The following is a 21,185-nucleotide window of genomic DNA, read 5'->3' as shown; positions in this document are numbered from 1 at the left end:
CTTGTAAAATCCTCCCTCGCGCGGCATTTTCCAGGGCAAAATATCTATGACGAATAAATATTTCCTCATGAGGGCACACGAGTCATTTCAACCAGATGGGCATTCACATTTTTTCAAAAGCTGAAGAAAAAAAAAAATGACAAACAAGAGACGTGTTTGACTGCGACGAAGGCGAGCACCTAGGCCTGGTTGTACTTGATGTACGAGAGAGGTGTATGTCATGTGTGTGTTGGGGATGTTGAGTGCGAAAGATCTTAAGGGCCGGTCTCAAAATAGACGAGTTTTTTTTTAGGTGAGATTGTAGGTCACGTTGGGCCCTGCGTCAAAGGCATCAAGACACAGGCTGGCATGAGCTTGTGAATCAACATTCTTCAACATGGAGGCGGCATCGTGGCAAAAGCACTGAAGGAATTTTCTAGACGCCAGTTGATTCTTTCATATTTCACCTCTTTCAAAAACGCGAGACCTTTGCAGTAGACAACCAATCAAGTCGAGCACAAGGAAAGAGGGTACCTAGACTCAGGCAAAAAAGGAATCGGTCAAAGAGAAGAACAAGACGAGTTTTTATGTAAAAACAAAGGGATCCGATTAATGGCTGGTGATGGCTCGTGGATTATGAAGCGGAGGTGGAGAATAATGTGTTGGGATTTGGCGGGTGGAGGGGTAGAGGGGGGAGGGGGAGGGGGGCTATCCCAGGTGCTCTCTCTGCGCGAGTAATTAATCGAAGGTCTAGGCTCTCGAGGCCCGGAGCGGCTTCAGCATCAAAAGCTAGTGGTGGCAGACCAAGGGACAGTCGAGAGGGGGATGCTGAAGAGTGTGTGCCGACACAGGCAATGCCGGTGCTCATTCAATTATGACGCTGACACCGTGCGCATCAATCTTCAGAGCACGTGGTTGTGTGCTTCGATGAGCTGGAAGATCATTCTAGCTGTCTGCACAACTACTCACACTCGAAACAACCACCGGAAGTGGATGCCAAGACAAGGCTACGTTCCTCAAACAGCTTGCCAATCATCACAATCTCATGTAGACTGCACTGCGCAACCGAGCTAAATTGAAATTTCATGGACGGTTTAGTAGTCATTTTCAGGAGAGCAATCCTCTAGTCCTTCCAGGGGGCAATCGTCAATCGGGGGTCAAGGGAATTCCACATAAACCTGATGAAGAATGAAGAATCATTAGTGCACTTTAATGATCATCACGTATGAAGCAATTAGAGTACGAATTCAATCAAGTTCTTGATGCCTTTCATGGGCGCGGGAGAGATTGTTTTGCCTATCGCTAATGGAGGGATATTCCGTACATCGGTATAACAGGGATACATACAGTAACTGTCCTCTGCAAGCCTCAATGGGTTCTAACGCTGGGCGATGTTTCCCCGTGAAATTTTTTTTTTTTTAAACTGATGCTGCTGTGTTTACGCTTCATCCTGCTAAATTGAATATTGTCCTGAGGCCAAAAACGAGAATGGAACTGGGATCTGCGTCTGTTTACCCGAAAACAGATGGCGCAGCCGAGGATAGCCCCGGGATGTACGGAAAGAGGGGCCGGATTCTAATCCTTTCGATCCCAGGTTTTCGACTGAGGACGACCAGGGCCTACAGCGTATTGCGACTACCGTCGGCTCCCATTGCACCTGGTCAATCTCCGGATGAGAAAAAAAATGTAACAAAAACACTCGATCAACCCCACACAGCAAAAAGAATTTTAATTTTCAGGCGTACTGAACACGCTATTTTATTCCCTCAATTATTCTGGATTTTGTCAAAGAAAATTTAAAGGATAAGAGACGAGAGAGAGAGAGTGAGTGAAACAAATTTTCTCTCGGAAATTACGGCTAATTATGTTTCGCTAGTAATTTAATTGAGTCGTCATGGAAAAAATGGGAGTAATACAGCAATCCTAAAATTAGGAATTAGTCGGTGAAAGTAGAAAGTTTTTCTTGTATGCGGGAAAAATATGTGAAAGGTGCGATATTGAATAGCGAATGGATTTTCCATGGGAAATAATGTATTTTGCATTCACTTGGGTTCGGTGATTTTGGCAACGGAGTGATAGTTGAAAAAAGAGTTTTTAAAATGGATGAAAAATCGGACTGTATGACTGGAGGCAATGAATTTGGAGGAGCCGGAGGCCGAGGTGGAATGTATGTAGTCACATCTGGCCACGCTCTCATGGTATCGTTTTTGATTTACACAGTGGGCTGGCGGGGTGAAATGGAAAATCACGGATACATAACGTTTGATGAGAGGAAATGAGACGAAACACATTGTATATATTATACGAGAGCCCGGTACGATGGTTAAACGGGGTTGGGTTGTTCGCGGGGGTTGATTTTGGTAGTCGACTGGACATTTAGCTGTCGCGAGGCATGCATGTAATTTCATAGTGAGTAGACGAGCCATTGAGTTTCCCTGAGTGGTGGTTTGCTGTGCACTCGACCACTCCATGTGAATATACAATAGAGTTCCTCGAAACAGGAAATTCGCTTGATCGGTGCTACATGCAAGCCCCCAATGGCTTATTTATACACTCTGTAAATGCCCCACCGTACATATATATTCACCCATTGCTGCGTCGAATTCATCCAACTACTTATCGTCTTTGCGTTTACATTTATCATTGGCTGTTGTTATTTCCGGGAGTGATAATTGAATAGAGTTTATCTTTCAACTGAAATTTCACTGCCAGTGAAAACAACGACCGAGATGTCAGACTGAGTGAGCCTATGAATTATTGATGCAGCAATATGATTACACAAGCATAACAGAGTGTTATTATAATGGTGAGGTAGTTTGGAGCGTGTAGCCACCTTGTGGTTCAGTTAATAATTCAATTTCTTCCGTGTCGTTGAGGGCCACAAGGTTTTCCCTCTTGTCTCCTTTAGAGTGACGACAGTGAAGGGCTACTGTGCCAGGCCTCAAACGCTTGATCCCAAGGTGCATCGATTTTACTCATACCCTCTCGTGGAAATATGAGAAAGGGGAGTGAGGGGGTGAGAGGGTTGCGACGCGCAATACCCCCTCCTCCCCATCCATTGCTCAAATGGAAAATGTCATGGAAGTGAGGACAAAGAGGAGCCAGATAGGAGGAAGCCCCCAACGTGGTTGTGCCCTTGTGCCGAACAGTACGCGCCAAGGAATGAAAGTGCCGTCGGCCATTTTGTAAGCTCACTTCCCGGTGGAATCGATGTGACGTCGCCTGGAGGGGCGCTTGCGCCGGCGGCCCTCCATCCACCCTCTCGATCAATTCAAACTTTTACATACGCACCTTGGTACCAGCAGTATATTTTTTTTATTTATCCTCACCACCTCCTGAGCTTTATTGGCTAGTGGCCGGCATGCTGTACGCATTTTGCCGTCACCTTCATCGAAATTTATAACTCGGATAATCGCGCGTCTCGGTCCAGGGCGTGCACGCACCTGGCTCTTCATTTTTATTTTATTTTATTTTTTTTTGTTTTATTTTACATGATTTTTTTCAAGCGTTTTTTTTACGTACGTCTCGCGCTCACGTTTATTACGATCAGCTACTTTTCGTCCCAGCCGGCGGAGTCGTCCCTCGGTGGAGCTCTCCACCAGAGCCAGAGGGGGATAGAATTTTAGGTGCACAAGAGATCCAACGAATCCGCTTGGAGAAGACGAACGAGAGATTCCGATGGGATACGCGATACTGGCGTATACACCTCGGATTACGGCCTCGGATGATCCTCCCGTGGATGTGCCCCAGGCCGTCGTCAGGTACTCTCTGCATAACCCTATACCCTACCCACCACCTACCGAGGCATACTTCATTTATTATGACTGTGATCATCGATTATGCACCGACATCCTTTTTATTTTATTCCTCATTTCATATCCTCATCGACAGCACCCCGCGCGTGTATTGGATTACGCTGAAGGGGAATACCCCACCGAAAATTCCGTTGCGAATTTAACTCTTCTCTTTTTTTTTTCTCCTCTCGCTTTGTTATTTTAATCTTTATTATCTTTATTTAGTCTTGCTGAGCAACAGGCCAGACACAGCAGTTTAGCATATTGCCGAGACTGGCGATCAGAGCTGTATCACGTTTATTCGACGGATAACAATCTTTATTGCCAGTCCGTACGATTTCTCATTTTCAATGAATAAAACATCTACAGATTCGAGGTAGGAAAAATCTTGAACTTGAGTGGATATCGTACCAACTGCTGCCTCCATCTCCTCCTGAAAAACCCCTCTTTTCCAATTGCATAATGTATGCGAACATTCATGAGTCGGCGTTGGCGTTTGCGTTCGATGGATGGAAATTCACTTTCCTCCTCTGCTCCTCTGCTCCTCTACTCCTCTACTCCTCTACTCCTCGGCAATTCTGTGCGTTCCAAACCGAATTCCACCATTTTCCCCACTTTCCACTTTTTTCTCTTCTTTTTTTCCTTCCATCAAACCCCCTGTACTCACTGGCGCGTACGTTCCCTTTTACCATCTACTATTCAATCGTCTGCTCAATCTCTTCTGCGTCTCAACAGACCAAATGATATTCCCAAGAAGGTGCAAGTCGATATGATCCGTCAAATCTCATTAAGAACAAATAAATTGATTAATTTTTTGACAAGTGTTGGCGCAAGCGCGAGGGCTCTAGCTCTACTCCCCTCATTTCTTCAGTTCTTTTTTTTCTCATCCCTCTGGAAAAAGTCTTGACAACCCCTCAGGCGTAGAGTGTGTTTCTAGCTCCTGGTGATTGGGAGTCACCCCTCCGGGCAGGGAAAACGCTCTGCAGGAGGTACGCATGCGCCAACCACCACGATCCCCTTTGCTTTAGGGTTAGCTGCGGTCCTCCCTGCGGCTAAACAGCCCAGGATGACACGCCCCGGGCTACCAGATCAATAAGATACCTTATACCCTACACCATCTATTCCCCATATAATCCACCAGTCGACCTCTTTGGTTACGCCCTGAAAATTCACCCCAAATTTTCACAACACCAGCCTTATTTTCAAAAGTCTCACCGCCATTTCAGCATATCATCCCTTAAAGACAATAAATGGACAACAGATAAATTAAATTTATCCGGTAAAAATTTAACTTGCTGGCCAGTTATCAATAACAAAATCCACCTGTTCGATAAAAATAATGATGCATATTGAATTGCGAGGGGATGAAGTGGCGAGATTGAATAGAGATGCCAGCGGAGGTTAAACAAAATTAACGTGGTGAGAAAGGTGGTTGAAGCTCATATCTCTGGGTATGGAGTGAAGCGAGTATCCAGCGCTGATCTTATTATCTCGATCGATCCTCTAGTGGTGAAAAGAGCTGTGCAGCGTGTAGCATCTCGTTAAAAAGTTGTCCGTGTGTGTCCGGTGCGGTGGAGAGGTCTGTACTTGAACCTGGTATTGCTGTATGCCACCAATTTTCGTTGTGCGCGGGTCAATCGTAAATTTTCTGGTAAGCTCGCGTGTGTGCCCTGGGCTGTCACGATTGAACGTTAACAGCGGTATTCAGTATAACCGATTCCGAAATTCCTCGTAAAAGCAATTTCATCGTCGGGATTCCTTTCACGCCCTTGCTCACGGGCCCAAACTCACTCTACACACGCCCTCAGCTGAGACATGAAGTTGCAGCCATTGGTGCATAACTCACGGTCATGTCGAGACATAAGAAAGAAGCTCAATGCACGATACGACATTTACCTTTAATTTGACGTTTTCGTCTGGTCTCTTATTCTCAATTCACCTTCTGACGTTGATTCACCGAGAAAATTGTTGCTCTGCGGTCTCCCCTTTTGGGATGCACTGTGCATTTCTACTGACAAGATTGCCAATGGCCGCTAACCGAGCCCGACGATCGTTACGAGAGGTGCAACAAGTACATATCACCTGCACATGTTAATAGAGCCGGCCAACTCTTTACACCACACTATTTTGTATTCCACCGAGCTCGCTCGTAACAATTTCACACATACGGCCTTCCTCTCCCCGCTCACACCAAAATAACACCAACAACACCAACAACACCAACAACAACCGAGAACAATGTTTACGATGTGATTTAACGTGACGTTGTAACAGTTATTAGACTGACGATTGAAAAGCAGCTGCCTCCTCTCGTTCAATTTAAAATATATTTCATGTGTACGAGCTCATGAGTACACGGAGAAAAGGTCGAGTGTAAATGTAGGAGTGGCTCGTGGGAATTTTCACCATGACGGTCCATGATCATGATCTACTCGGTGGTGGTCGAATATGACCGAGGGGTGTGCAAAACCGTAACCCCACCGACATTTATTTCCATCTCTGATTGGCTCAGCACCATTAAAAATCCCCTTGAATCTTCAAAACTCCATCACCCTGATGGCACCATTCGCCCCGATCTCAGGATGTAGGTCGCTAAAAAAAACAATCTGCGGTTATGGTTTTCCTGGTAAGAGTGCATTTAAACTGGCAAAGGCGATGATTTGCCTGTAAAAAACAAAAGTACATTTCTCTCCAACGAGGACATACACCGCTCCAGGGGACGTTCTCATCATTAGGACGCTCGGGCAAACACAATTAGCTGTGTAAAGATAACAAAGTAGAAAAGTTAAAGACCAACAGTACCCCCGGTCAATCAATAATTCCACCGATTATTTTATCCCACGTATTTCATAATAATCCCTCAAAATTCTCATAAACAATCAATAACAAATTAATGGATAATCGTGGATTATGCGAGAATAGACTGACATTGCCAGGAGGTACCCATAGTTTTCATCCAATACGGTGGCGCGGGCGTCTTGTGGGCCCCTCGATGGGGCCAGGGAGAAGGTAAACCATTGGGTGGCGGTGCACCAGCCCCGACCAATCCCAACGCTCAATGTTGCTTGAGGGAAGTCGTGGGGAGCTGGTGGTGAGCCGTGGGGAGCCGCGAGAAGCCGTGGGGGCCGCACCCACCTTCCCCACCCCAGCGGACAGGCTCTGGAAGCTGGGGCCCCGTCTTTCTGGTAGCTAAGGCCCCGCGGGCGCAGTAACCCTCGAGTCCTTCTGTACGACGGTTAAAGCCTCCAACCTACACAATACCAAAACCTCAAACGTACGAGACATATCGTCAAACAATACACTCGGGTTAACGTCATATCCGGCTTGTCAGAACAAGTGAGCCCTTTTGGTAATTCAAGTACTCTCACCTCGGGGGGGCCCAACGGGGATCTCCCTCACTCATTATTTCAACATTTAACACATTGTTCGCGTAATGTTCTCATTCACAATCTGACACTCCTCAGTTATAGTTTCAGTGATTATAGAATTCTGTTGTGGTGATTGTTTCGTGAGTAATATGGCCCGTCGGTGATTAGTGATTGAACACTCGTTTAGCCTCGAATTGACAAGTTGTTGATAGTACTTTGTGGTTAAGGTTTCATCAACGAAAGTAACCAAATGCCGAATCTAGATTACTACAACACAGCCAGGATGCACCAAATGGTAATGTTAAGACTTGAACTTCTCAACTTCATTTCCCTTTTTTAATTTCTCTTTATTCTTGATAATTTTGGGTAAAATAATAGTATGAGACGCGGATTTGTGCGGCAACGTCGTATTTAATGCGATTCTTAATGCGGCTTTATGAGATACTCGTGGATAATAAATCATGGGGCAAATTACCGAGGCACCAGAGGTCCAAAATTCTCGGTGGATATATAGTTGTATAGTGGGGCTTAATTGACTTGGTGTACGGAAGAGTAGCTCGTCACGCTCAGGTGGGTGGTCGTGGGGGTCTGGCATTCGTGCACCTCTCACCTAAAATATTTACCTCCGAGTCGTTATCCACGCGTGCCCTGCGCATTATCCCGGGCATAATGAGAGAGTGGCACCGTAATTCGACAAAAACTTGAGGAAAATCTCGTCAACGAGCGTAAGTGGTCATACAAGTGAAATAGATACGTTAAAAGCCTTATGGAATATAAATTTACAGATATTGAGCCGTAAATCACTGTGAAATTCTGCGGCGCGAGCCCCGGCCAACCGCAAACGCCGTAATGACAGGCCTCGGGAGAAGTAACTCGTAAAATCTTGGCACAATGGAATCATTCCACGAGTCTCCTTACGACTTCTAGATGTGCACTCACCATCCCCATGCCCTCTGTATACATAAAGAACTGTTTGCCATGTGCCCATAAATCCGCGCGTATATATCGATAAACCAGTGAAAAAAAAAAAAAAAATCATAATAATAACACGGTAAATTGCTCATGACTCGTGTCACAAGAGGTGGGAGGTTATTTTTATTGCGAAAATTATAGGAATTGTCGATCGTTAAAGTTGAGCTGCGATTAGCTTGAACAAGCAACTCATGAACTTGAGCCTTTTTACTTCATATACAACTCCTCGTACTGCATGTTTGCTATAATGAATACAGGGAGAATGCTTTATCGCTTTTCACACCACCACAAGTTGGCGAATAAACTTGTCGTTTTGCCATCAAGACGCTCCTCGATTCTCTCATTGATTTTCTACAAATTCAATTGGATAGGGTTGGATAGAGGGTTTTGGACATATCGAGCTGCTCGTCACGAGGCACATGTGGGCGTTGAAATTTAATGGAACATATGAAAATGCACTCAGTCCTCCACTCGGTCTCGAGGAGCGAGAAAATAAATGCGTTCGTTTTCTTTTCACCTGTGCCACCGCAAAGGCAATAAATAACATGGCTCTTAGGTTCGCACTATTTTACTGCCTTTTCGCGCTCTGTTTCACTGATCCCAATAACAATCCTTCCCTCCTCCTCCTTTCTTCACTCGACCATCTCCAATAACACCACGATAGCCAATCTTCGTGCTAACTAGCCGTTACACCCAGACAGAGTGCCGGACCCTGGTTAACCTTTGAACGCATCACGAAACCTCTTCGACGCGTATTTAAAATATTTTGAATGACGTCTTTCTGTTACTCATGTCGTATTTCTCATGTCATATTTCCCCTTACCTATCGAATTCCCTCGGTTAGGCCATTTTAGACCATTTTCTAAAAATTGCATCTGCGTGATTCTCCAACCAAAACCATTTATCACTCGTGAATTGTTTAAAAATTCACCTCGAAAAACTAACGCCCGCTTGAATTACGTGCGGTTAAATAACACCCGGACAAATTAATCAAAGAAGAATTTTAATGACAGGGTTATATCGAGGAGTAATTGCCATAATTCTTGGGGCCTCACGGTCGAATTTTAATTTGATCATCCCTGCGGATGGTGTTCCTCTCCCCGTCGGACGGTATCCTGCACCGTATATAGGAATAGTTTAATCGCCGCAGAGAGCCCTTCCTACACTCAATCTCGTGCGGGTCATCCACCGCTCGATTAATTCCCTTTATTTTTTTTCCCCCTCACCACTGAACCACCAAACATTTGCCTCAATAAAACCCTGGAAATAGAGCCAATACCAGGCGAAGGTGTGGATTATTTGAGGTGGGGGTGCACGATACGTTGAGAAACTAATTTCGGGACGGGGCATTTTTCCTCGACGCGCATACATGCTAGCGGTATCTCTATAATAACTGGTTAAATTCCAGTAGTGGGCATCGTTACGTACCGGTAGCCTCTAATCAACTTAATTTGAGGTTGGCCCTTTTTCGCTCAATGTTGGCCAACATCCGAGTTATTCGGTAATTGTAACGGATTGGAATGTTGCGCGTTCGGTTGCTACCACCACTAGCATTCGTATATCGATTCCTCTCCGCCTTCATTCGCCGCAACGTTCAATACTTTTTTTTATTTCTTCAATCTTTATTTTTTGCTCTCGTCCCTGTCTGAGGCGGTAAATCTTCTTCAATCCTCGATATACTCCGACTGAAAAATATAATTTCTCTTTCGATATTCAATATTCGGGCGTGACAGTGGGCTCCGCGGATATTGGATTGAGTATCGGACTATCGGGGATAAAACAGGCGCTAATAAGCGGGTGAAAATGGGGAACGCCCTCTAATGCGAGTCCTCATGTACACCAAGTGTCCTATGCGGTGTACGTACGCAATCCATAAACCGAGAAATGCAACAAATCACGCGAGCAATTAGATGGTACCGATCGACGGTTTACAAGGCTCAAGTGGTGTGCTGCGGTGATGATTTTGAATAAACTTGGCCAACATCCTCGGGCTTTTATACGGGTTACAACCGCGGCTCGATGACCCGTCGTTAGGAGTTGTATCCTGGAGACAATAAAATACCCGTGGAACGATCGAATAAACCGGCTTTCCTTTTTAATACCGGAATTGTTAATTGTTTTGAGGAAATTGGAGCAGCTGTAAAATCCATCCCCAAGGGGGATGTTTTCAATGTGAGAAAATTCATACAGTGAGAGGAGAAAATTCTTCATTTGCAATCCTTTAATGTCATCTTCTCTCCATCCTGATTCACTGTTAGAAAAGCTACTCACATAAATCACCACCGGATTTTATTGATTTTCTTTAATTTTTCATTGATGTAATTTTCCATCAACGTTAAACACGAAAAATTTGGCAAGACCTGCAACTTTCAGTTGTCAAACTGTCTGAAGACCGGATGTAATCTTGACTAAATTGATTTTTTGAGAATTTATCACTGCAATATTTTTTCAAAGGATTGGTGAACCCTGGGCCAACAATTTTTCAATCACAAATCAATCAACTTGGAATAGCTAGTGATGTGGCTGGAGGACAAAAGTCAAAAAGAATAGTAGCGATATAATAATGATATGGAATGGAGTTTGAATGTGGATATGGAATTTTGCGAGTTGAGATGAAAATACGTATTGGAGACCCATTGGAGCGGCTAACGCCCGGACCGCTCCATATTCAACCAGGTAGCTCTCCTCCTCGTCTCATCGTTCTGGTTGCACATTTATACATTCATGTATATGTATATAGAAACAGAGACTGAAATACATATAGAGTTTCTCGCGCGCCGCAGAACATAGCGGCACATTATGAATATTCAAGTTGGCGCTGGCATGGCTGCTTTCAGATCCATTATTCATTTCCGTGGCACCATCGCGCTCATCTCTCCTCTCATTCCACACAACAACACCAAAAAAATTCACCCATCACCCCACGGGGCTACCTATTTTCCCCATTCACTATTTATACAAATCAAATCAAATTCATAGATCCAAATTTTATAGTTCCGTCGCTGTTGAAAAATTTCCACTGAATTTTACGCCAAATCCGCGAATTCCGCGAATTTCGCGAATTCCGCGAATTCCGTTAGATGAATTTCGAAATTTCCAAACAGTAGTCAGTCCAATTGAATTTTATTTCTCTGATGATTCTCATTAAAGGAATAGGGTATACCTTGAGTGATGAAGAATATGAGGCACGTGTCTACGAGTTTTTGTTAATAAGCGGCCTAACGAGTGTCACGCCCTTTGACCCACCCCAGAGAATATCGCACCCACGCCATCTCAATTTCGCCTATCTACCAAGTACAATCTGCACCTCTCTATCGCCAGGACAATAATACATATGCCATAATGGGTATATATGTAGATGTAGATGCAGAGACAGAGGAGCCACAACCAAGATAACAACAATGAATTGTTAGTGCCCAACGGACCCCTCTATATCTGCACCATTTTCTCGTATCTACGTACACTATCTCCTCTATTTCGACTCACTGTAATGATCCATTACGGATCTATTACGGATCTATTACAGTGTCATTAAGTGCGAGTTTAATACATCATCACAATTTCTCCTCAATTATATATCTATTAATTCTCAATCATAGCCTGGACTCCTCAGGCTCACATCAATTTTTCTCTATTTTCCTTGAGTTGGGAAAAATTATGCCGAGTTTGTGCTGACGAGTGGCAGCGACTCCTGCTCTAGGAGTTTTCCACGAAAATGCAAACAAACTTGCAGAGTGAGCTCAAGAATTTCAATATAAACTGGCAGCAGTTGAGAGGTCCACAGGCGCACAGCAGACAACCCTGTACTCTTTATTTTTACCCTTTTCTCTTCCACCCTTGTCTTTATTGTTGAGCTTGAATTGTTGTATACCTATTTTCCTGACTGTCTTCCGGCCAAGTAAATAATCTCCAACGGCGCGTTTACTTGCCGTTACCTTCTCAGTTTATAATGGAGATTATCTTATTTGCGTTTAGCTCCGTCGCAGCTTGTGACACATAAAAGAACAAAACTATCAATACGAAGTCAGCAAAATACACTGATATTTTTAGTACTTACCCCTTAAAAATTATTGCAATTGAAATCAGAGGAAAATGGACTTGTCACGGAGAAATTCTTATTCTTCCGTCGGCTGGGGACGAGCGCTGATTTCACATACAGTTGCTAGATCATTATAAAATTTTCAAAGCGGCGAAAAATGCCAAGAGGAAAATTGCATTTTCACCCCGAGCTAGGCGGTTGATTTGATTTTCACATTTGGTGAGATGAGAAAAATAGGAAACCTCGGGAATATGGGAGGATGTAACTTGGCCGCGATAGCCTTTTGTGTTTTCACCTCTCTGAACAGTCTCACGGGAGAATGAGCAACGATACATTATTAATTATCATCGACGGCGGCAGTATGTTATTAGTGCATTAGGCGAAACCGCCCGGCGCGGTTTTGTATGCCGCCGGAGGCGAAAACTAACCCGAGCAGAGGCCAAAGCCCAGGGTCCAACGCAGCTTCACCTAAGTCACCCACTTGATAAATACCGTGTCCACTGTTTCTGTTATGCTCTACTCTACAGCAAACCGCAACACACCCAGCACACCCAGCACACCCAGCATCCAGCACTGTCTGTTTAGCTCCAGGCCAAGCGGGAGGCTCTTGCTCAAAGTGACATATACACACATAAACATACCCATATACACACGATAATTACTGTTATCAGTTTACAGAATTGTACAGGTTACATAGAGAGCCCTGGGTGTTGTACCTGTTGCACTAGAAAGCCATCCATCCTCGTTGTCACGGGCATTTGTTCCACTTTTGTTACTCCAATTTATGCGCACACTACATTTTATTGGAAAATACCTGACTTCTTCTATTGACGCGCTTTAATCACCGTCACCTACTTTTTATTCATTTAATTATATGGTAATTTATCCAGTGCATTTAGTACTTTGAGGGGGGGAGGGGGGATGATCGACAAGCGCAAAACGAGGCTAAAAATTCAGGGGGATACCAATGAGAGAGAAGTACAACGCGTTCATTCTACGCCCGCACTGTAGGCCAGTTTCTCAATTATCATATTCATGATCATGACGAAGAGAGCACTACAGGTTAACGCTCAAAGAGCACACGTATAAATTGCTTTTCAATCCCAATTTCCTTTCCTTTTTCATAACACACTCTTGCTCTCAGCGCGGTATAAATTCCAGGGCGTTTATTTCTCATTCACCGATTCGTCACTTTTAACCCTCTCCTGTTGATAATTTCGTATTTGTTTCTTGTGGAAAAATCCTCGAGCGATGACGCTGATAAGACCCCTCGGATTCTCCGATTCAGGAGGCTGATCCGAGTTTAGTCAGACAACGTAGCAATTAGCCTATGGGCCAATGCCGCCGTCTTGCAATTATAATTAGTGAGGACCGCCCTGTTACCGCCCAGCTGCTATATTTCAGATCTCTTTAGGGTTTTGTTTGAAACGCGCAATGGATATGCGTTTGAGTGGTTGGATCGAGGCTTTACAGGAGAAGCTGCGTAGTGAGTTTAAAAAAAAAATTCACAAACCCCATCCCCCGGGAATTCTCGGCGGAATGTGAAAACGCCCGGAGGTCGAATCATTCGGGCTTTTGTATGTGGCTAAAAGAACGAGGAGTATCTCAACTCCGCACGCGTTTATTCAAATGATCGAAGGTGGTGGCATCATTTCATGCACGAAACAAGTGCCCATTATATCCAAGTATTGGTTCCATTTTGCGAGACATCATCCACCTCTACCCACCATCATGGGGTATTACATACGATAAGATTGCGTTTGGTTGCATTACGCCGATTCAAAGTAGATCCCCAAGTTGGTTTGCACGAGCTGCATTGGCACGACACCCCAGCCAATCGCATGGAATTATCCATTCCACAGTGGTGGAGGGAATGGGGAGGTAAAGAAAAATGAGAAAGAGGAATGGTTGAAGAGAGAGAAGTGGTGGAGGAGCGCGTGCCTGAGGCCACAAGACCAAGAGATGTTGGATCTTCGGACCTCGCGTGCCCGGCCCATGGCATCCTCTTCGCTCCACTCTCTTCACGGTCAGAGGTCATCCTCCAGCACGAGCCACCCATCCTGGGGTTCTCAACTTACCAATGTCCACATCCCATATAGACGACCAATTTCTACCTCCCCCTACCTTTCACTGGAGCATGAACAACTTCTCCAACGACTCCAGCGACGATCCAACCGACACGGGAAATGCTATTCATATCCTCTCGCTCTGGCAGTTATCTGTCAAATTTTTTTCAACTCTCGTTTTCATCATTTTTTCATCCCTCATTTTCTTACTGCCTGGAGGAGGGGCCAAGGCTGTAAATCATCGTCTCCTCCGCTCCAAGATCCGTGTCGGTAAGGCCATTAATTGTTCCAACTTTTATACCCCTTTAACGCTCGTGCTAAATGAAAACGGCGTAAAAATCCTCAGCCTATTTCAGCCTTTCAAAATTTCAATAAATTCATACATTATATTCCTAGATATTTCGCGCACTCCAACAATGCGGTAATCATTTGCTTTACGATCCTAAATATCTTCCTCCAGTCGTGCATTCCTCCCTAATGACCCTAAATTATAGGGTCTGAGAATTTATGCATCAGCCTCGAAAATCGACTAAACTGCACCCTCGAGACTATTACCAGATCGTAATGCGCCTTTACCGATGGTCGAGTCGTTTGCATCTCGGGAGATAACAGCGGGATTGAATGATCACCAGGAGATGTGGTTCTCTGCAGCCTCCGCAGTGGGATCCTCGGAGGAAAATCACATCTTGACGAGAACTGCGTCGGTACGGGGATCGGTAAAACAGAAATCCCGTACAGAAAACACGTAGTGCATCATTCGCACTCCACCAGATGGTTCCCAACTCGCGCGAGTATTTCGCATTTTTCTCCTTCAACCTCATTATTCAAAACGATGAAAAAAAAAAAAAATATCAAACTATTTCCAATTACATCAGAACCTCAACTATAATTGAAATAATAAATCGAGGTGACGCATTTAATAAAGAATACCTCTCTCCGGATAATCCCCTGATAATTCCACCGAGAAGCTATCAATAACACGACGTAATTCAGCGGTCCCTCGTTACCGGGTGGCAATTAGCCGTTACAAAGTAGCAGAGTCAAGGCGTCATTGATGATCACCGATAGAAAGAAAGAGAGAGCGAGAGAGAGAGAGAGAGAGAGCCGTCGCAATCAAGACGGCGTTGATTTGTTGCTAATAGCGTGTTGATCTCATCGCTGACGACTTACAAGCCTCATCAACGAGAATATCCCCATCACCTAGAGTCACTGAGTTTTTCACCAATCACCTCTCAACATCTCCATAAAATCCAAGTCCCCTGGGACAATGAAAAACAGAGCAAAACCCTTAATAATGCACTGGAAGAGCAATTTGTTGCATTGACTCGCGGAGATTGACCGGTCAATATTATTCCAGTACACATCGGCTGAGGATTATTAGCCTTTTGAAAAAATATGATGTACGTGAATGGCATTATGTATCCCGTGGTAAGTGCGATCGATCATCGATTGGAAAGCCTCCCCTCCCCCCTCCTGCCCCCCTTCCCCCCCAACTGACACGCGTATAATCAAATAAAGCTGGGGCCAAGAGCGGTGCGTTGGTACCGCGATTGGAAGCGCAGGCGATAGAAAGTCCCCTGCGACGGGTGTTGTACAGCCTATCAGTTGGATTTGAGATCGAAAATATCTCTCATGCATTAATCATCTGTGGTTTCGATATTGCGAATCACGAGGGGGAGAAGGAATCTCAAATGGCACACACGCGTGTCAAGTACCTGTGTATGAGGTAGATAAACTGGCGACTATTAGCGAATCAAGTATATATACGTGAATTGAATGAATGACGGTGAATCTGTAGCCAATTGTTGGCCAGAGCCCGATGGAATTATCATTTACACACGGTCGAGTCACACCGCGATTTTCTCTCATTAAACGGTGTCGTGGCTCGTTGAATAATTAATTAATGATTGAGGTAACCTATTATATCGGGGAGTAATTGAGTGCCTATTGTTGGTCATAAGAGCTGTTGTAATGGATGTAATAACGGTACTGGCAAGCTCAGGCGAGATTGTTCAACATGCATATCTCGGTGGTTATATATAAACCATAACCAGTCAATAATGCAACCTTTTACTTGTATATTCTCGGTTTAATCTGCGTTTTCTCCCACTCTGGCAATCACCACCACCTGTGCGCATACACAAATCTCCAAGGCTTCGATGATTCACACGGAAACTGGCACTGACTACACGATGCCGACTAGACGATAAACATTTGACCTTTAATCCCCGTGGGGTGCCTTCTCTCCATTTCTTTTATTTCTTCAATTCTTTTGACTTCTTATTTTATTCAGTTTCCATCGTAAAATCGTTGGAATAGGAGTAAGCCTGTGTATGGCATGTACATGTGAACACAGGATTAATCATATTGTTTATCGTAGCTTATCAAAATCCAGCAGGAAATATACATAATGGCTGGGTATAAACGTTTTAACGGATACTGCCAAAGAGAGAAATTTTTGAATGGCGCTAAAACAGGTGTCCGTGTAAATGTAAAATAATTTTCAGGTATGATTTAAAAATATTATACAACAGACCAGTGATAAATAATCCGTACCGTTAAGCATTTTCAACGGATTGAATACGTCTATCGATGAGTGGATAAAAATTCAACGCTTCACCTTTCACAAGTGATCCTCGCTGAAGCACACGAGAATTTTATCAACGCAATTAAAGATCAATAAAATTTTTAACAATCAAGTTGATTAGCATAGCTCTGGCAAAGGTCATTACGTTGAAATTTTCTGTAGGAAATCCCAGGTGGGTTGAGTGTCACGGGTGGTCATTATTAGTAGTACAAGACAGCCGGGGGAATTTACGAGCCGGATGCTGTCGACGATGTACAGTGAGAGAAAAGTGACATGCAGACCTGCACCGGTGACTGGGGAGGGATTCCACATGATGAAACGTGCGTATCGTCCTCGAGAATTGCACGCAACTGGTGCGGGAGTTGATACAACTCCATATAACCCAACAGTACACCATAATTCTCGCGGTGTATGGACTAAATAAAATCTACCAATGACAAAATAAAGTGCCGTATCAGAGTTGGACCGCGGCACTTTGGAATTAAATTCACCGGGTGTTTCTTCAATTGCACGATCCGCGGGGGTGGTCATCCCGAGGTAATTACTATTTACCGGGGCGTCACTCGCCGAGTAATAGCCGGTAAATCTCTTACATACGTGATGGAGCAACAGAGAGGGAATCAGAGAGATCGAATCGAGCTGCAGACACGTCTACTGGTACGACACTTTGGTCAAGGGAAAATTGTTTGAATCATAAAAATTGTGAAATCGGTAATGGCCGGTGGAGAATCGTGCGAGACAACTGGACACTGCAATTCAATCCAGAGGACAATCTGTGATCCCTTTGTGACTTCATGACCACCTATACAGCAACACAAACTACATTTCAAGATCTTTATATTCTCGAATAAATTTTTATCCTCTTTTATTCCGAGAAATCTTTATTCTCTGACTCTTTTTTTCGAATTTTTATGTATGTTGGCATTGTAACAGATCATCTTTATGAATGGGCCGTCGTTCGGCAGGATAACGAGCCTCTCTGTCGACCTGACCACCGCTTGATAAATAGCTGTTGGTCATTGCAGCATCATTCATTATCAGACATCGTCAAACCACGGAAAAAATCCGCACAGAGTGGAAATATTTTTTATTCCATGAGAAAAAATTATTTCCAGTGGTAATTCTTCCCCAAAATTCACATACAGGTAAATCAGTCCATTCTTGTAAAAGCCTGAATTACTTCTCTACGATTAATGAATGAATGGCGGATTCATTAAGCTTCGAGTACTTGCTATCACAACATTATTAAAAGTCATCAATAAATCACAATCATAATCGATTGCAGAAAAATGGTCAGTATTTACTGAAATCGATTTATCACACATTCCGATGGAGTGTCTATCACGGTGACTCCATGAATATCGTTAGAGTAGTTGAAAAAAATTATGCATTCGTCCAACTTCGTGCTCATTAATTTTCATTATCATAGAATTCCGGAGTTGCATGAATTTTCCTGAAGATGATAAATGTTTTGGGTGTAGTGACTGGATTAAGGGTCTCGACAGCGTCAGTTTCCAAAATTTCAATGGAAACGAGAGGAGAGAGAGATATCACACATGACGAGAGTGTGAGGAGGAAGATGTGGAGAGTGGATGGACAAGGTGCGCTGGTCACTGGGGCGTTGACCTGATGCCGCTGGGTCCGGACCAAACGAGTGTGTGAGCACAACGGAATCTCTCGGGTTAAGGGAGGGACAAGAGCGCGCGCCTCTTTCCAAACGAAAAATAAAAAGGCACAAAAATTTATTCAAGAGGAGAAAAAAAAAATGCCACTAGTCGAGGGACTTTAAGAGAAAGAGTGAGAGGGAGTGAGGAAGAAGGAGTGAAACCCGAACGGAAAAGAAAAATAAAAGAGGGAGTGAGGAGAGTGCGGGATTGAAAAGAAGGCCGCATCAGTGGAAGAGAGATGGCTAAGAAGAGGGAGAGAAGAGTCATCCGGTATGAAGATCCAAACTCAATGGATTTTATTTATCACCGGCACTCTGCATAAATACCAGAGTTATTCATCAGGAGGTGCTTCTTCTCAAATGTATACACGGGTGAAATGAGATGGAAATAATCAGGATGTTACGTGGCATACGTATAATGCACTTAAACTTCACAGGTATGACTTGTGTGCACCTGCACAGAGACTCATTCACTTTCGATGACCAGCCAATTGGAGCGTGACGACGAAACCCACCGTACCACTATGTATACTGAATACACCCGACATTGTCAAGCCCTCCTCATCCTCATCTTCATCCTCTACCTCTACCTCTACCTCTACCTCTGCCTCTGCCTCTGCCTCTGCCTCTGCCTGCCCTTCCGGAACTTGATTTACTGTCGTCGATCCAACGGTGACGTGTGTCCTCGTTACGCCAAAAACTCTTTGTCCTTTTGATCCCGCCGAACACTCCAAGTATCAACCAACTCCATTCCCTCACCGACAATTACCAGAGCTCTCGTAAACACAAATAACATTCTTCATATTTAATGGCAAATCGATCGATATTTTACAGAGCACCACAACGAGACGGCTAACGAGATCAATCGATCATGCAAGATCATTCGTATAATATACCGATGAAACAAACTAGAATAAGAGGAAATGGCTGAAACAAATGAACCTTAAGAAGAACCACCAGCATTACGTTGGGGCCCTCGATATATCGAATACCTGGATGATGTTAACATATATAACGAGAACGCGTGCGCTCACCCACTGGAATATGATATCATGAGTAACGATTTCCTCCGATGATCACCAAACCGCAGAACTCCACTCAAGTTCCACCCAGTTGAGGCACCAAAGTATTGAGAGAGGAATAACAAAATGCAAGTAAAAAATAATAAACTCACCGATCCACTGGGCGATATTGGCCTAATGGCCGAGAGAAAACAACCCCCTTACCCCCCCAGCTACATCCACCGTTTTGTGGTTTATACATATATATGCGATTATAACCAATCCCTGTACCGCACGGGATCGTGAACAATTTAACGTAAATACAACCGTCGAATTACCGGTGTCTACATAACCGGTAAGCACTAACGAGACGCGCCCGCGAGTTGGTTGCGATCGTACGTGATCGTTGATCGGCTATTTGACTGGAGGGATTCCTCTCGATGGAAGTCGTTCGAGAAAGCATAAATAGAAAACTACCAACGTACTCCACCTGCAGAAAAAAAAAGAAGCCAGCACAGCGTAAAAGGATTAAAAAAAAAAGCAGTTAAAAAGAATAAAATGAGAGACAAATGGAAAATATAGAGGAGAATTCTCGGGAGGAATAGCGGTATGATAGGAAATGGTGTATGGTTGACTTTTACCTGGTTTGAAATATAACGAACATCGACGAAATCGAACTGAGAAACGAGTCGCAAAGAAATATACCCGGTACACATCCACATGTACTCGTCATTACCAACACAACTGTATAATTGTGGAAAAAGAACTTGTCCTGGTGCGGAGTCTGGTTGCTGAGGATAAACACAGTGAGTAGTTGCAGCACTCGAGAGTCAACCCAAGCGATAAAGTAACGAGAAAACGAATTAATCAGGCTCGCCATGGAGAGCTCTCCTCGACAGATATCCGGCGACCCAGTGAAAAACACGTGCTCAACTCCAAATCCTCATTTGAGTTTGATACGTGATTCAAATAGTCAACGACGAAAAATCAGTTCACACAGCCACACCCATTTTTCCCGATTGGTCAATTCAGGATACAGCGCGATTCCAAATGTGTCCTATAAGTGCAGTGGCATAACCATCGAGTCACGGACTCCATCATAAATGCCTGATGATCTTGGTGAGGGATGTGCCAGTTATCAAGACGAGAGAAGCAAAGGGATGTGACCAGGTATTGTTGACGTGGAGCAACGATATTCCTCACATACATCACATGTCCTATCAGAGTGACTGCGATGGCCTTTCCCATCATCGACGCCTTCCACTCTATTGTCAATGCCATCACACACGTGTCTCCTCAAAGAGCCCAAACGGTTAGTCTGCGAGGGGATAGAAGTGCTATCTGCATCCGGCAGTGGATACCCCAGAATAGCCGAGAAAAATATGCTCTGAGATTTCTCAGGGGATGCCGGGGTGGCTCTTCACCAAATCGATCAACATCGGTGCTCACCAATACCCCGACTATCCAACATATAATGCCCAACGGATAACAAAAGTTGTCTCGTTAATATCACTCGGATGATAGAATACAGTCTCATCCAAATGTGTTGCGAGATAGCGTATGGTGTTCCGGATAAAAATTCCAAGGGACAGGTGCGGGCGGTGCTTGCACAAGTGGGTGGGGACACGGAGTGAAAAAATAAATAAATAAATAAAAAACCGGAGATACCGCAACTTTAGCCAGCGGTGAAAGCCTCATACACTTCAAGGTCCG

The 21,185-nt window shown here is 44.2% G+C and overlaps 1 protein-coding gene across 4 annotated transcripts in view; it reads left to right on the top strand.

Moving 5' to 3' along the window:
• TfAP-2 (transcription factor AP-2) overlaps positions 1 to 21,185 on the top strand; it is a 73,687-nt gene that overhangs the window by 22,782 nt on the left and 29,720 nt on the right. The window contains exon 1 of one of the 4 annotated variants that reach the window (XM_011315602.1): positions 7,199 to 7,436. The exons of the other annotated variants lie outside the window; for them this stretch is intronic. Coding sequence (XP_011313904.1) covers positions 7,392 to 7,436 — 45 coding nt within the window. The 5' untranslated portion in view covers positions 7,199 to 7,391. Of the gene's footprint in view, positions 1 to 7,198; positions 7,437 to 21,185 lie in introns of those variants that run through there. 4 annotated transcript variants of the gene reach the window in all.

The sequence above is a fragment of the Fopius arisanus genome, unplaced genomic scaffold (genome assembly GCF_000806365.1).
Source record: "Fopius arisanus strain USDA-PBARC FA_bdor unplaced genomic scaffold, ASM80636v1 scaffold00005, whole genome shotgun sequence".
In the NCBI taxonomy this organism is placed as follows: domain Eukaryota; kingdom Metazoa; phylum Arthropoda; class Insecta; order Hymenoptera; family Braconidae; genus Fopius; species Fopius arisanus.
The sequence above is the reverse complement of the archived record's forward strand: the minus strand, read 5'-3'. Positions and strand labels throughout refer to the sequence as shown.